The sequence below is a fragment of the Anas acuta genome, chromosome 4 (genome assembly GCF_963932015.1).
Source record: "Anas acuta chromosome 4, bAnaAcu1.1, whole genome shotgun sequence".
In the NCBI taxonomy this organism is placed as follows: domain Eukaryota; kingdom Metazoa; phylum Chordata; class Aves; order Anseriformes; family Anatidae; genus Anas; species Anas acuta.
In genome coordinates, this window is record NC_088982.1 from 2,770,024 (window position 1) to 2,785,915 (window position 15,892).

General features: G+C 50.1%; 1 protein-coding gene across 1 annotated transcript; it reads left to right on the forward strand.

Moving 5' to 3' along the window:
- Positions 1 to 1,501: 1,501 nt before the first annotated feature.
- Positions 1,502 to 10,675, forward strand: LOC137855422 (5-hydroxytryptamine receptor 7-like). Its single transcript, XM_068679541.1, has 3 exons — positions 1,502 to 1,925; positions 2,756 to 3,309; positions 9,558 to 10,675. The coding sequence occupies exons 2-3, from the start codon at positions 2,804 to 2,806 to the stop codon at positions 10,327 to 10,329; spliced, it is 1,278 nt and encodes a 425-aa protein (XP_068535642.1). The 5' UTR covers positions 1,502 to 1,925; positions 2,756 to 2,803; the 3' UTR covers positions 10,330 to 10,675.
- Positions 10,676 to 15,892: the final 5,217 nt, after the last annotated feature.

The following is a 15,892-nucleotide window of genomic DNA, read 5'->3' on the forward strand; positions in this document are numbered from 1 at the left end:
CAGCCCGTGCTGATGCTCCTTGAAGGCACCAGGAGATTAATTTCACCCATCTCTGCGTGCTCGGAGGGAGAAATGTCAACACCTGCGATGCCTGCCTTGGGTTGCTAATCCTACAGACTTGGAGAGCTGGAGGACCTGGGAGTTAATGAGATTTCTCAACATTTGCATATTAATAACCGCGCCTATCACCTTGTCATTAGAGTTAATAGGAATTAATGGGAACAATTAATAGCTAAAATAGCCGCTCCTACGTGGAAGACGGAAGAAGACAGCTGGGCAAGGATTTGGGCACTGCTTTCGGGAGGCACGGAGAGGCTGAACCAGGACTTGCTTCTCCAAACCCTTGCCTTGCCCTCAAGAAGGGCTTTGGACCGTGGCTACTTGGCATCTCCAGCTTGATTTTCTGCTGGGTTCACCCATCGCTCTCTAGCAGCAGCCCTAAAGGTGCCCTGCCCACTTCCTCCCCTAATTGCCATTAAATGCAATTAGCGCTTCCCAGAGTGCCCCAGAAGCAAGTGTCTTAGCAAGGTCATCGCGGCCTGCAGTTAAAGAAATATCTCGCTAAGGCTTTCAGCGAGAAGGTTTAATTATTATTATTATGACTTTTAATCCTTCCTTTGCATGATTGGCTTTTTCCCTCCTGTTTCCCCCAAAATCAGCCGCCAGACCCCATAAGAAGACGCCCCCAGGTGCTCACTCTGAGTCCCCTGACCCATCCCATGCTTTTCCAGGGCTTTGCTGAGTTATCAGAGCTGCTCATCCCACCTGGAAAAGGGGTAAAAACCCTTCTTTAGGAGTCTCCCGATCTGCAGGGATGTTGGAAGGCATAAAATGTAGGTTGTGTCCTACAAAAATGGGGTTGGGAGGGGACAGAGGGGGGTTAACCCTGCTCCCTGAAGCTGTTGCAGGCAGCTTATAGGGGGTGAAACAGAGCAGAGAGGCCACAAGGCTTGAAAAGCACTTCCAGGGAAGCTGGAAAAACCCCTCCCAGTTGGATGGGATTATTTTGGGGTGAATTTTTGTGGGTTTTTGACACAGCCAAACCTTTCCATCCCGCGGCAGGGTTCTCTCTGGAAACGCAGGGTGAGTTTTTCCAGCAGGTGTCAGGATGGGGACGGGAGGTTGTCTGGGCATCAGGCACATCCCGTCCTGTCCCCTAAGAGGGAAATCCACCCTCGTGTTCCCCCAGTGCTCAGCACACAGCAGGGCCCCGGGAAACACGTCCCAAATGTGCCAGCAGCTCGAGTGCTCCTCTCCCGAGGGGTGCAGGATGGGACCCAAGTTGTCATCCCCCCCCCCAAAAAAAAAGGAGACTTCTCTCCCCTGCTTTTGCTCCGGTTTAAAAACCGGAGGAATCCCGGCACCAAAGCATCCACGAAGCATTTAGCAAGGGGGAGTGATCGGTGTGCTCCTGCCTGCTTTGGTTTTCCTCTCTGCTTCCATTTCACTGGGGTAAGGAAAAAGGCTCATCCCCCAGCCAAGGGAACACAGGACCTCCTACCAGCAGGAACAAAGGCATGGAGCGGGGAAAGAACCCCCCTCCTGCAAAATAATCCTGGAAAAAAAAAAAAAAAGCAGGGAAGGCTGCTCCAAATCCTGCACGCCCCCAGAGCCTGATTTCACTCTCACAGGCTGCAGGATCGCATCCAGGGGCAGCTGCCCAAATTCCAGCCCTGCGCTCCGGGTCTCCAAGCTCCTGTAGGGTGCAAGGACCCGGCTTTTGCTCTCATCCCCAAACCCTTCTGTGGTCCTTGCTGTCCCCCTGGGGCTCGGGCAGAGCCTGGAGCATCGGGGTCCCTGCCTGGGAGGGGCGGTGGGAGGGACCGGGGAGGGAAGGAGGATGCTCCGGGGGTGGCTCTTCGCTTTTTCGCCTGCCCGGAGCTCGCAGGGGCTCGCTTGGAGGATGTCTCACCCCCTCGGCACAGGTAACGGGACCCCCATCGCCCCGGGAGGGGAGAATCTGAAGGGTAGGAGGGGGCTGCGATGTGATTTAGGTTTATTTAAGCCCGATTCGAGGGGAAAAGGGGCTCTGAAACAACGAGATGCGGGTTGTGCGGGATGCTCGGAGCCCTGCACCGGGCGAGCCCTACCCCAAAGTTTCCCCACCGATGGCTGGGAAATACCCACAAGGGGTGAGGACTGGGGTGGGAGCGTGGCTGTGCTCGTGGGGGCTCCCGTGTGCTTGGGGGGGGATGCCCAAGGCTCCGGGAAACCCTGACCTGCGTGGTACCCAGGGCAGTGATGCTACCCGTGTGTACGGCACGGTGCGTGGCCGTGACACCCCAATGCACGGGTTTGTGGTTGTGGGGCTAAAATCTGTGTGCTGACACCCTCAAGAGATGTGTGGGCACGGGTTTTGCAGCCCCGGCTGCGTTGTCACCCCCTCTCCTGTGCTCACACGGAGGGGAACGTGGCTGGAGGTGCAGGGCGTTTGCACGGATTTACGCCTTGAGCAGCATCACGGCTCGGCAGCAAGGAAAGACAGGCAATGACAATTATCCGCTGGGGTCTGTCCTGCTGGAAAATCAGGCAATTAGGCAGCCATTGCAGATGGAGCGGGCAGCTTGTGCTGCTTGAAAAGTGGGGGGCGAGCTCTCCCCCAGCAGCCTCCCGCAAAACCGCGCGCCTTGGCGCAGATTTGGGAAGCCGCAGCTCTGGGGGAAAAGAGAGAGGGCTGGGGAAGGGAGGAAGGAGGTGGGGGGGATTTTATTTTCGTAGCCCGTTTGCGATCAAATGTTCTGGTTTGTCGCTGGAGGTGTCACTGCTGGGAGGAAGCCGCTGCCCGCCGTGGGGAGCTCGGAGCATGCTGCTGAGGGCTGGCCCCAGGAGGTTTCTGGAGCAGCACCTTCTCTTCGTGGGGAACGCAGAGCAGCAGCACCCGGCTCGGAAAGCTCTCCCGAATCCCTTCATGCCTGAGGAACCCTCCTCAGCCGAGCCAGAGCTGCCCTCCTCCAACCTCACCAACGCCACGGACTGCGGCGAGGAGATCCTGCTCTATGGGGACACCGAGAAGATCGTCATCGGAGCCGTGCTCTCCATCATCATCCTCACCACCATCGCGGGCAACGGGCTGGTCATCATCTCCGTCTGCATCGTCAAGAAGCTCCGGCAGCCCTCCAACTACCTGGTGGTGTCCCTGGCGGCCGCCGACCTGTCGGTGGCCTTCGCTGTCATGCCTTTCGTGACCATCACCGACCTGCTGGGGGGAGAGTGGCTCTTCGGGAAGGTGTTCTGCAACGTCTTCATCGCCATGGACGTGATGTGCTGCACCGCCTCCATCATGACCTTGTGCATCATCAGCGTGGACAGGTAAGGGGGGAGGCGGACCCCACGCAGGCTTTAATATTTGGTCGGGGGCCACCAGGATGTTGTTCGTCTTGGGTCGGTGATGCTGCGTGTGTTTTCTGGGGGTGGGAGGTGGGTGAGGGTTTTCTGTGCGGATTAGGGGTCCTTTGGAGGAGCTGAGCTTAAGGTGCTTTCTTGGGTAACTTCTCTAAGTCCTTGCTTAGTCCTCCCCCTCCGTGCGGCTGCTTTGTGTTCGTCCCTGGCTGGTGGAGCAGAGCCTAGAGGAGAGACTTTGCCCATCCACAGCTCGGTGGAAGGAGGCTGGCCCATAAAAGCATTCAACAAATTTTTTAAAAAGTGCATGCACTGTGAAAATCCAGGGATGGAGCATCAGGAGCCCAGTCCTGTGGGATGTTCTGCTGCTCCCCAGCCTCGTGCCTTGGCCAAGGGTGCCAGCAGCTCCCCCAGCCCACCCCAAATCCAGAACCCCCTGATACCCCAAATCCAGAACCCCCTGGTGTAGCCCAATGTGTGCGTTTGTGGGGTGTCGTTGGCTTCAGCTCCCACACCTGGAGTGGAGAGGGAAAGGCCGAGCCCGTCTGGCAAACTGGCAAGACTTGGGCAAGCCAGCACCCCCGTGGGGCTAATTATAGCAGCTGCGTCATTAGGGACATTGTGCTGACGAGCTGGTGGGACGGATCCAGATCTGACGTGCTCGCTGGCTTTTTTTGGGGGGGTTGGTTTGGTTTGTGCTGGCACCACGAGCCGGGCTGGTTGGTGATAACAGCTCGGGGAGGGATGGAGCCTGCATGCCTCCAGCCGTGAGCTGGTGTTTGTGGCCACCCGTGCCCGTGTCCTGGCCACGGTGGCCGTGCCACCACCCTGGTAGCTCGCCATCCCAGTGTGGCACCGGCTGACAAAGCAGAAAGGCCAGGGAAAACCCTGCTGCTGCAGCAGCGAGCAGCGTCTCATGCTCCCAAGCCCTCTCCCCTGCTCCCGCAGCAGGTTTGCTGAGCAAAATCCCCAACTGACCACACGGAGAGGTCCTGCTCTGCTGCTGGACCTGCCGTGGTAACATAAACAGCCTGTTCCTAAAAAGCTGGTGTAGCCAGGAGAAAAGTCTGCCTTGGTGAGAGGAAAGAGAGCAAATGCAGGAGTGGGATACATGAACGTCTCCTCTGGATGAGTGAGGAGCAAAGCAGCAGCTACGTATGAATCAGATTGGCTTTGCTTTCCAAATTTTCCTTTTTCCAAATTTTCCTTTCCTTTCCTTTCCTTTCCTTTCCTTTCCTTTCCTTTCCTTTCCTTTCCTTTCCTTTCCTTTCCTTTCCTTTCCTTTCCTTTCCTTTCCTTTCCTTTCCTTTCCTTTCCTTTCCTTTCCTTTCCTTTCCTTTCCTTTCCTTTCCTTTCCTTTCCTTTCCTTTCCCCAATCCCTCCTTCAGAGACCCCCGTCCCAAACACGCCACCCAGGACAGACCCTTTAGGACAACCATTACCACCCATCCCTGCAGCCCGCGGCACGGCCTCCTTCCACCGGGAAATGACGGAGGTGCTTGTGGGCACCCAACTTTTTGGGGGCTCACCCCTGCGCAGCACACCCAGACAAGCTTCGGGGGGCTCTGATGAGCCCCGGAGCGGGGCAGCATCCTGCAGCATCCCAAAAATCCTGCCAGCACCCTGTTTTGGTGCTTTTAGACAAATCTTGATGCTTCTGTGTTTCAGACCTCTCAGCGGGGTGATGGAGGAAGGAGCCGGGAGGGCAGGAGGCTGCTGCAGAGCCCGGCTCTCCTGGCACGGGCTCGCTCCTTGTGTGCATCCACGCAGGGACCGTGCCGTGTCGGGAGGCATTTGCTCCTAGACCTTCATCCCCCTGCCAAAAATGTTAAGGTTGATCAGCGTGAGAGGGATATTCAGAGATGCTTTTTGAGCTGGGGACAAGAGAAAAAGAGTAAAAGGCTGTGATTTCAGCCAAGAGAGGGCCAGCGGGGTGGCGGCATGGGGTGGATGTCCCCATGGCTGTGCCCACCTCAGGCTTGGACAGCTGGATGGGCTCAGTCCATCCCATGCTCAAGGAGGGAAGGGGAATATTTGGGATGTCCTCTGATGCCCTTGAGGAGGAGCAGGTGGCCGGGGCACCGTCCCACTGCTTTCTGCCCCAAGGATCCCCAGGAACAAGCTGCGGGCTGCAGGGATTGCCCTGAGCACCCCCAAAATCATCATTGCTCCTCCTGGCCTTGGGATGGGCAGGATCTGGGGCTTATCTCCTGGTGGAAACCTCTCCAGAAGCAGACATTTCAGCTTCTGTGCTGATGCAAAGCAGAGCTAAAACAAAAGGGTTGCAGAGCTCACATAGAACCTCCAACACTTGCTCCAAAAGAGATGAAATGGCTGTTCAGTGGGGGGCTCACTGAAATTTCCACCAGTTCCCAATTTCTCCTGCCCTGCAAGAAAAAAAGAGGGACAGCACCAGTATTTCCTTCCCTCGGCATATCCTGGGATGCACAGAATCATCGAGTCACAGATGGTTTGGGTTGGAAGGGACCTCCAAGATCATTTAACGACCTTAAAGATCGTCTAATAGCATCAATGCTTCCTCCAGCCCTGTCCTGATGGCGATGTGGTCCGCACCATCAGGCAGCTGCCTGCTCCTGCCAGAGAGGAGGTCATAAATTTTATCGATGGCCGAAGTGTCCTCACACTTTGGTTAGCTCAGGTATAAAAGATGCTCGGTTTGCCCAAGATGACAGGCGCTATTAAAACGTGGGCTGCTACTATTGATTATTAATGCAGAGCGCTTTCTAAAAGCCTCTTGATTGAAGCTGGTAGAGCGAGTCTTGTCTGAAGGGGAGTTTGATTGATTTTCTTTTAAATCAGAAAAAAAAATAAAATAAAATGCTGGAAACGTCCATCTTTCTCTTACATTTTTCTTATATAAAAGCCTGCCAAAGTTATAGATTCTTTATTGCCAAAAAAAAAAAAAAAGGAAAAATGAAACAAAAAAAAAAACGTTCGGATGTTCAGCTTTTGATGAAGCTCTGTAAAAACGCCAAGCCACTGATAAAAGAAGCCCCTCAGAGTGTTTAAAATTTTCTTGGTGGAAGAAAAAGTCTCTGTCCCTTTCCCAGGCAGAGACTGGAGCTCTCCCTTCACCCTGGTGAGTGTTTCCTACCCAAAATCAGACAGCAGGCTCCAAAACGATGTTGTCCCCAGTAGAAGGGATGCCTCCTGAAAGAGTCGGGGAGAAAAAAAAAAAAACTGCACTTTTCTGGTTTGCCTCTCCTGTGTCCTTCATCTGAGTGTGTCCCAGGCCAGGTGGGTCCCTGTGCTGCATCTCCACCTGGCTGGGAAGCTCCCGTGGGTGCTCCCACCACCCCTGGCCTTGGGCACGGGCACTTGGCCCCCATCTGCCCACCGTCCTCCACCTGGAAGTCCCTTCTCCTTCAGCAGGATGAAGCCTGGAAGCAGATACAGAGCTTAAACTTGGCCAAAAAATGGCAAAATGGGGTGCAGGAAACCTCAGCTCTGAGTTCATTTGGGCTCAACTGACCTGCATGGGTATGGCACCTTGGAGAGGTTTTGCTTCCCTTTGTTGTTTAATCCCTGGTGTAAGGATTGAGTGGATGTTGTTCTGCCTGGAATAAATGTCTTGAATTGGCTGGTCCAGGGGGCTGAGGCAGGGCTCGGGCTGCACCAGTGAAGCAGGGATGTGAAACATCCCCTTTTTGTTGTTTTATTTTTGGTGGAACAGCAAAAAAGTGGTCACCATCAACTCAGCGTGGCACGGTCCCACAAAGTCCCACAAATTGCCAGCAAATCGCTGTTCCAGGAACTGGCTTTTGTTACCTGATTACTGCTAAACCTGATTAACAGCAACACACACACACACACAAATGAATCAGAGCGAGGGAATTCGATTTGCATCCCAGTGCCTGCCTGTGCAAACGCACCTCCTGTGGATGCTGGTCTCTCATCACAACCATAGGCAGAGACCCCAAAACGGCCCCGTGTCCTCCAGCAGTGGTGGCACAGGGCACACACAGATGAATTGTGTCAGCTTGTCCTGCCTTTTAAATCTCATCGCTGTGCATTTTGCTGGGCTTGCTTGTAAATTCCTTGAAGTTTCAGCAAATCCCGGGTGGATCGGCTTCTAAAGAAACCTCGGTGATGGCATAACGAAGGGCATCACACGGTGCAGCATATATTAACGTGCAAAGTTCTTGGCCTGGATCTGTGATTTTTGGGTGTTGAATTTGGAGATGCAGCAGCAGGGTATGGTTCTCTCCCAGCTCAAAGGGCACCGAGCCTGCAGCAGGAGGGATTTGGGGCAGCATCTTTCCACCCCAATCCTTCAGCCCCATTCTCACTGAGCTCAGACCAGGCAGGAAGGAGGAGGTGGTGTTTTTTGGAAGTACAGCACTAAAACCATCCCCGTTGCCCATCTTCGTCCCACCAGGTCTCATCCTTCCTAATGCAGACAGGTTTTCGATAGGGTTATGGGGTTAAAAGCATTTTCTTGAGAGGCTGCGTTGCCTTCACACCCCCGAACATCATCCTGCAGCCTGTGCCACTCCTGGGTGTTTAAACAACAGTGGGGGGTGTGTAGAGTTGTGCTTGGTTTGTATTTTTTGTTTGTTTGTTTTGTGACTTAGACCAGCTGAAGAAAACACAGACAAAAATAGAAAAAGAATAATTCTTCGAATGAAGTAAAATTCATTTTATTTGGGATTCAGGTGAGAATAGTTTGGGCTTTGAATTTATTTGGCACTGGGGAGGGAAGAGAGACTTGGATAATTTTTTATTTCTGTCTTTTTCCACTCTGGGGGGAGGATTTGGAGAAGGGAAAAAAATAAGGGAAGAAAAATCTACTAACACCTACAATGAGATGGTTTGAGTGTTGGGGAAAATAATAATAATAATAATAATAATAATAATAATAATAATAATAATAATAATAATAATAATAATAATAATAATAATAATAATAATAATAATAATAATAATAATAATGATACATCAGGGGTACAATTTTCTGCAGAAATTTTCCTTTTGGCAGAAAAGTCCGTTCTTCCCCAGAAATGCTTTTAGCAAAAAACTGTCCATACAGCTGCTGTTCTCACTTCCCCTCCGGCCTGACCCAGTTTATCCCAGGCAATTAAGAGGTGACTTGATCCTGCCTAAAAGTGCCTACAAATTCCTGACAGCGGCCAGGGTTTGAGGCAAAGAGGCTGTAACCCAAAACCACGCAACAGCTGGAGGGTTTTGCTGCACTCGTTGAGATGGAATAGGAGGTTTTCCAGTGGGAGCACGGGCTGGCAGTGGCCAAATCCCTGCTGATTTATTAGTGTACAACTGCAACTTATCAACTAACAGCTGACACGATGTCTAAATCATACAAATCCTCCCAAGCCTGGGGATGTTTCAAAATCACGTGCTGTAGTCTAACCAGGAGCTGATGGTTGATGTTGTCTCCATCCCCTTTCAATCAGACTAACAAGATTAATAACTCCGGGCTTCAAAATTTATGAATCCAGGGGTCACCACGTGCTTTTGGCATGTCCCACTGGGACCCCCATCCATTTTAATCCCCAGGGACACCACCTCTTCAGGAGCAATCAGCCATCTGTGAGAGCAGCCTGCTCCAGACGTTTGCAAGAGTCTTTTGCTCCAATCTTAGTTTCCAAAGATCTTTTCCAGCAGACGTTGCGGGAACATTTGGGTTTGCCCTAATATTGGAGGCTGGATGGAGAGAGGGATGATGTGTTGTACTGACTGTGGTGTGCAAGCATTAGGCTGCAGATCACCCACCTCCTTCCTGGGGGTTTCCCTGGGTGGGCAATAAGTTGGAGTGAGCTACGTGCCATCACTGGAATTTGTTGTGAGTTCTCTGTATAAAATAGTTCTGGTAGAAAATTAAGCATTTCTTAAGATTTTTTAATCCCAAGGAAGCTTTGTGGAGCCCAGACTGACCTCAGCAATTCAATGGCATCTTGTGTCATGAATGAGGTGGCTGCAAGAAAGCAGAGGAGAAAAAATGAAATGGGATTTTTAGGTTAGAGAGCTGGAGGGTGTGAAGTTCGGAATTTACTTCTTGTGAATTTCATTTGGGGAATTCACTTCTTATTCCCTCTCCAGGCTGACATTCTCCTGTGATGGAGTAGGGAAAGCTGATGAGGAATGAAGATCTTCCAGTGCTAACCAAGTGCGATCATGTCTTGCAACCCTCCTAAGCTCTGCAACTCTTCCCCTAAGCTTTGCCACTCTTCTTTTTCCAGGTATCTGGGGATCACCCGGCCGCTGACGTACCCTGTGAGACAAAACGGGAAGCTGATGGCCAAGATGGTCTTCATCGTTTGGCTCCTGTCCGCCTCCATCACCCTCCCTCCTCTCTTCGGCTGGGCCAAGAACGTCACGGTGGAGAGGGTCTGCCTCATCAGCCAGGACTTCGGGTACACGGTCTACTCCACGGGGGTTGCCTTCTACATCCCCATGGCCGTCATGCTCGTCATGTACAGCCGGATCTACAAGGCCGCCAAGGTGAGCGCCGAGAAGCACCGCTTCATGAATTTCCCCAAGCACTACGAAGAGGAGGGCGTCTACTGCCTGGAGGCCTCCAGCCGGGGCCACCACAGCTCCAAGCGCACCAAGGCGGTGGAGGAGTGTGCCACCCTCTCCAAACTGCTGCGGCAAGACCGAAAGAACATTTCCATCTTCAAACGGGAGCAGAAAGCGGCCAGGACCCTCGGGATCATCGTTGGGGCCTTCACATTTTGCTGGCTCCCGTTCTTCCTGATGTCGACGGCTCGGCCTTTTATCTGCGGCATCCACTGCAGCTGCATGCCGCTGCGGCTGGAGAGGACTCTGCTCTGGCTGGGGTACACCAACTCCCTCATCAACCCCTTGATTTATGCTTTCTTTAACCGAGACTTGAGGACTACTTTCTGGAACCTCCTGAGGTGTAGGTACAGGAACATCAACAGGAGGCTCTCCGCCGCCAGCATGCACGAGGCCCTGAAAGCCACAGAGAGGCACGAATGCATCCTGTAGAGCCGTGTCCTCTAGCTCAGTGCCTGACCGATGAACTCCTGCCCCTCCATTTCAGGTTCCTTGCTTCTCCTGCCCCTCAGGGCTGGAAGAAACCACGCGTGCCGTTGCCCCCTGTCAGATGTCATTGCAGAGAGCAGCCCCCTTCCCTCACCCCAGGAGGAGATGCTGCTCTCCTTGCCCTGAGGGGGAACGAGCGGGCACCCTTCCCCTTCCCTTCTCACCATGCCCCAGGTGGGAGCTGAGACCAGGGGGGATCCAAGGTCTACCACCAACTGTGGGCAAGTCACACCACCTCTCTGTGCCTCGGTTTTCCCATCTGTTAAAAAAAATAATAATATATATATATATATATATATTAAAAAAAAAAAAAAGGAAAAGCAACTCCTCCCCCAACCAACCAAAACAAACAAAACAACAACAAAAAAAAAAAACTTGATAAGACTATGGCTCTCCACCTTTGAAAAGGGCTCTAAGGTCAGTGGAGAGCACAGGATGTACTCTGTAAAGATGATGCTGGCCGCACTTCCCTTATCAGCTACAACAGCAGCTGCAGGCTCCATCGTAGATCCAGGCACTCGTGACATCCCAGCTTCTAGGACCTCTTCCCACCGATGTGATTGCGTTCTACACACCGAGCTCGTGTCCAGGTTTGCACGTCAGAGCCGTGATACCAATGACCCTCCTTCCCCTCACACTGTAGCACTGCGGCACGTGAAAGAGGCACACTCGTGGGATGCAGCACGACTGAACACCACGTTCCCCCTGTGGTTGGATAGGACAGTCGGATGGCGTCCTCATCAGGGAGATGGCCAGTGAGCAAAGGATGGATGTGTTCACAGGGGTGTACTCTAATTCATTCTCAGACAAGTGATGTGTGTTCATAATTTGTGGCTAATTGACTCTATAAAAGCACGCTTTGGTTGACAACAGAAAAAAGTATATAATTTCTCTGACAGCTTTACAGTGCTTCAGTATGATGTCCAGCAAGCTTGAAAAAATACACTAATAGTGATGTATCTTTTTTAAAAAAAATACAGACTGGTTTCTTTATTTCTGTGTATTTTCTTTGGGCATTTGGGTTTATGTTCATGTGATGATAGGGCTTGTCTTCCTGCAGCCCCCTTTGTTTTTGACCTTGTTTTTCTTCAACAGGGTGTCCAGTTTAAACTGGAGATTCACAGCAAGTTTCCAAATGAGCAGGACAACTGGCTCAAGCCCACTGGGAGTGTCCCAGGGGGCCAAGAGGTTGGGAACAGCAAGGTGTCCAGTTGTTCTCCTGCTTCACATTCAGAGCCTAGCCCCTTCTGCTCAAGGAGTGCAACTCCACAGTCCCATAGTCCTGTCCAGAACCAGCACAAAACCCAACCTCACTGAACTGCCTAGTTATATGCCAGTATTTAGGATGTGTCTTGCAATGTTTTGTCAAGAAGGGATATCATTGCCCAGGAAAACCTGGGCGGTGTCCCTGTGATGTCCTGTAGCCTTACATCCTACAACCAGAGATCCCAGGAACACAACGAGGCAGGACAATGTGTGAGCACACCCTCACCGTCTTTCTTCATCTGTGGCCTTACATGAATGTGTGCTAAACCTCTTTCCCATGTCAGTGCCTGGTCACCCTGGTGTATTTTGCTACTCATCACCCTTCCCCAGCTTGGTTGGAATTTCTCCTGATGCTTCTGCTTCCAGGTCCCTACAATAGGTTCCCCCCCCCCCATACCACGTCTCTAGGGCATACTTTGACTGCCCATATCAGGACCATTTATCAAAAACAAACTTTCTCTTTCCAGAAAACACCATAGGCCAGCATTAGCTCTATCACAATTATTTTAACAGCAGCTGGTCGCTGGATCTGACCAGCCATAGGGACACGAATTTGCTTCAGGGTCTGGTTTCCTCCCTGGACTCCACACCTCCTTCCCTGCCACGGAGCTAGCAGTGCCCTTTTGACTGCACTGTCTGGATTAAAACTAACCAGCTGCTAATTCAGAAGGTCTCATCTGGATGTGAAGGTCCCAAGGCAGCCCACTTCACATTCAGCATATAGCAAGAGTCTGGTTGTTCTGCTGTCGTGTATATATACATATGCATAAGGTCATAGTGACATGGTTTTACTCATTTTCCGCATTACGGGTTCTTAAACTGCCTTCAAAATTCATAATCTTATTTAATTCCACTGAACATCCTTGTTCTGGTGGCATGTCTAGCGCTGCTTAAAAATAGACTGTAGGAGAGCCTTCAAAACGTGTTTGGTTCTTTTAAATGAAGTCATATGGATAGTGGAGGTTTTTTTGTTTGATGGTTCTTCTGGAGGAAAAAGAGGAGAGGAAAGAATATGATTCTGGATGGTCCAAAGCAAAACTTCCTGTAAATTAGGGATCAAGAAAAATGTTTTTTTTTATCTTAAAAATCAACACTTAACCTGGAATTGAATGTTTTATTTTGGTCTATGGTTATCTGTCTGATATTATTATTATTATTATTATTATTATTATTATTATTATTATTATTATTATTTAATTTTTAGCTATAGTTCCGCTTGAAAGAATGTGTTTGTTCCCAGAAACTATTCGAAAAGCTTACATCCAAAACCATTTAAATGTGACAGGATAGATTCATTGAAACAAAACATTTTGCACAAAAAAAAAAATAATGAGGTGGCTTGCATGATCTTTCCAGCAGTTACTGTCCCAAGCTATATTGATCTCTTCTTAAACTCTTGCCTTTCAACTCTCCAAGATGAGATTGTGCTCAGATTAAACAAAATAGCGTGCAGCCAAAGACAGCAAGGCCTTTTCCGTGCACGAGTGAGCACCATTTAGTTAAGCCAGTCAAGATCCTTGTAGATGCGCTGCTAAATCATGCTGAAAATACTCCGTGTTTTGTTGTGTATTATTGTAATCAGACAGGAATCAATGCATTTAGCATCTGTAAAAAAAAAATGCTTACCAAAAAAAAAATAGGAGCCAATTTGAAACCAAAGGAAGTGTCCAACCAAACTGTGTAAAATTTAAGAGGCAAAAATCAGAGTTCTTTGAGAAAAGTATCAATTTAGGAGGACAAAAGAAACTTTCACAGGCAATGAGAGATTCCCAGCAGACTAGTAGCAACGCAGTCAGAAAGAATGAGGAGCCTCGGGCAGAGAAAATTGGAGTAATTCAGGCATAAAACGAGTAGGTCTCAAGTCAGCTCTTTATTCCACTCTGCATGCAGAGGAAATATGTACAGAAACACATGCAAAAGTGATCTGGGGAGCAAAGACAACTCTGACAAACCCCTACAGCTGCCCCAGCTGGGGTTCAGAAAATTTTGATAATGATATTGAGCAAAGGCAGGGGAGATCAGCTCGAGATGTAACGACAAGCCCAAGGCAGTGAAAGCCTGCGTGTCTCTGCCCAGAGAGCACCAGACCCTCTGAAACCAGCACTTTTGTGAATGGGTTTGACAAAGAAATACATGCTGGAGATCCACGAGGACAGCTCGGCAAAATCCCCGTGGTTATCACCTCTGTTTGAGTCCTGCTGCAGCTACCATCTCCTGATGGTAACACAGTATTAGGAGAGCTGCTCCATGTCAGGCTGGAGCTAATCTATCCCTGGACTCCCCCTCGAGCAGTGGTGGATGCTTACAGAGAGAGACTGAAGCCCAGAAAACGTGTTGTGATACCTCCAGTGCATCCTCCTCTGCCCCAGCAATCAAAGGTTCAGCAGCTTCCTGAGCCAGAAACACTCTCGTTTAATAACCTCCCATGGATGCTTCTCTTCTAACCTGTTTATGTTTTTCCTCCTCTGACATCCTGAGACGATGAGTTCCACAATCTAATTATTTTTTTCAGGTGAAGAACTATCTCCTTTCCCTCATTTGGAACCTGCTGTCTGCTGAGCTCATTAGGCTGGCTAACCTTTGCATTAGGAAAGGGAATGAGTGATCATCCCCATCCACCCTCCCCGGGCCAGTTATGGATTGTAGACCTCTGCCTTATTCCTTCCCCAGCAGCTGGGGTTCCCGGTTGTCTTTGTGCCCACAGGAGAGGGACAGGACACCCCACCTCTCCCATGGGATGCACAGTGCAAAGGTAGGGCCAGGACCACTACCTGGGAGATGCTACACACCATAAATGTGCTATAAAAGCCCCCATCTCCTTCTGTTTGCAGCTTTTTTTGCTCCTGAACAAAAATTAAAATTTCTTGTGAAGTCCCCCCAGACCTGCTGGAGCTGCTTCTCACCCCAAGTTCATCAGGGACTGAAGGTTGGATTTTTTGAATGGCTTTGGATCAGACCAAAGCACATAAATCCCCCAGGCACCAGGACTATTAGGGTTTCTGTGTCTCTCAGACGCCTTTCAGCTTTGAAAAGTGGGGCTGTGCAGCAGTCCCGTGTGTCTGTGGGTTAGCATAAAGAATGCCTGCAGTGGGAAAAATAAAAAACGTAGCCAGGAGCACTTCTCCAGCAGGTGACATAAGGGGAAGGCTGGGGAAGAACACTGAAACGAGGTGAGTGTGGATCACACGCCCTCCCACTCCCCACTACTGTCGAAGCATCCATCTATTTTAGTCCAGAAAATTTCCTGCTTCGGCATGGTTTCTGGGCAAGCTTCCCTGTAACCACCAAAGCCTCTCTTTCCGAAGATATATTTTTCCAAATATATATTGATATATAAAGATATATAAAGAGGCTCTTGCCTCTAGACTAGGAGAACCCCATGTCGCAGCCCAGGCTGGGGCACCCAGCAGCTCAGGGGAGGTGAAGGGGAGCACAGATTGTGGCCAGACACTGCCTTGAGTGGGATTAGAGAGAAAATGTGGGGAATGTCCTTTTTCAGAGGCATTCAAACCTCAGCTGGACCATGTCTTGAGCAGCCTGATCTACCTTTGAAGCTCTCTTTCCTTTGAGCAGCTCATGGGACCAGCCATACCAAGCTTTCCCTTCCGACCTAGTGATTCTATGAATTGGATGATTTGTCTAGTCTCCCACTCAAGCTCGTGTAAATATTTAGCATCACATTCTTTGTCAAGACAATCTACAGATCTCCTACCTGTCATGTGCAACAGCTCCTCCTGATCTGAATGTCATATTCAAGTTGCAGGTCCAACATAACCATCAGCTATGTGACACTTTTCACTCGTCTTCTTACATAAGAAATGGTTTTCTTTTTATTTGTTTGCCATTTTTATCTGCAAACATTTCATGTTCAGCACACAAGACCTTCAGTTGCCTGTCTCTGTTCCTTTTCTCCATCTTGTGCATTATTTTGAGATAGAGCTTAAGCAAAACCCCAGGCAACGGGTGGCTATTTCCAGCCCTTCTCCACCCTGGCACGCAGCAAAGGAAACAGACTGCATTATGTGGCCTCTTTTTTTTTTATTTTTCAATTGACCACAAGATCTTTCACACAGAACACACAATTCTGAAAGAAATCAAGAATGACGAGCAGATTGAAAGATAATGTTCTGGGAGGAGCAGAATATACCTTGAAACAGACCTTAGCTCTTTTTGGTAGCATCACTGCTTTTCCCTGGGTGAACCTTGGGCTTGGCCCCTTGGTCACCCAGCTGGGCAGCTG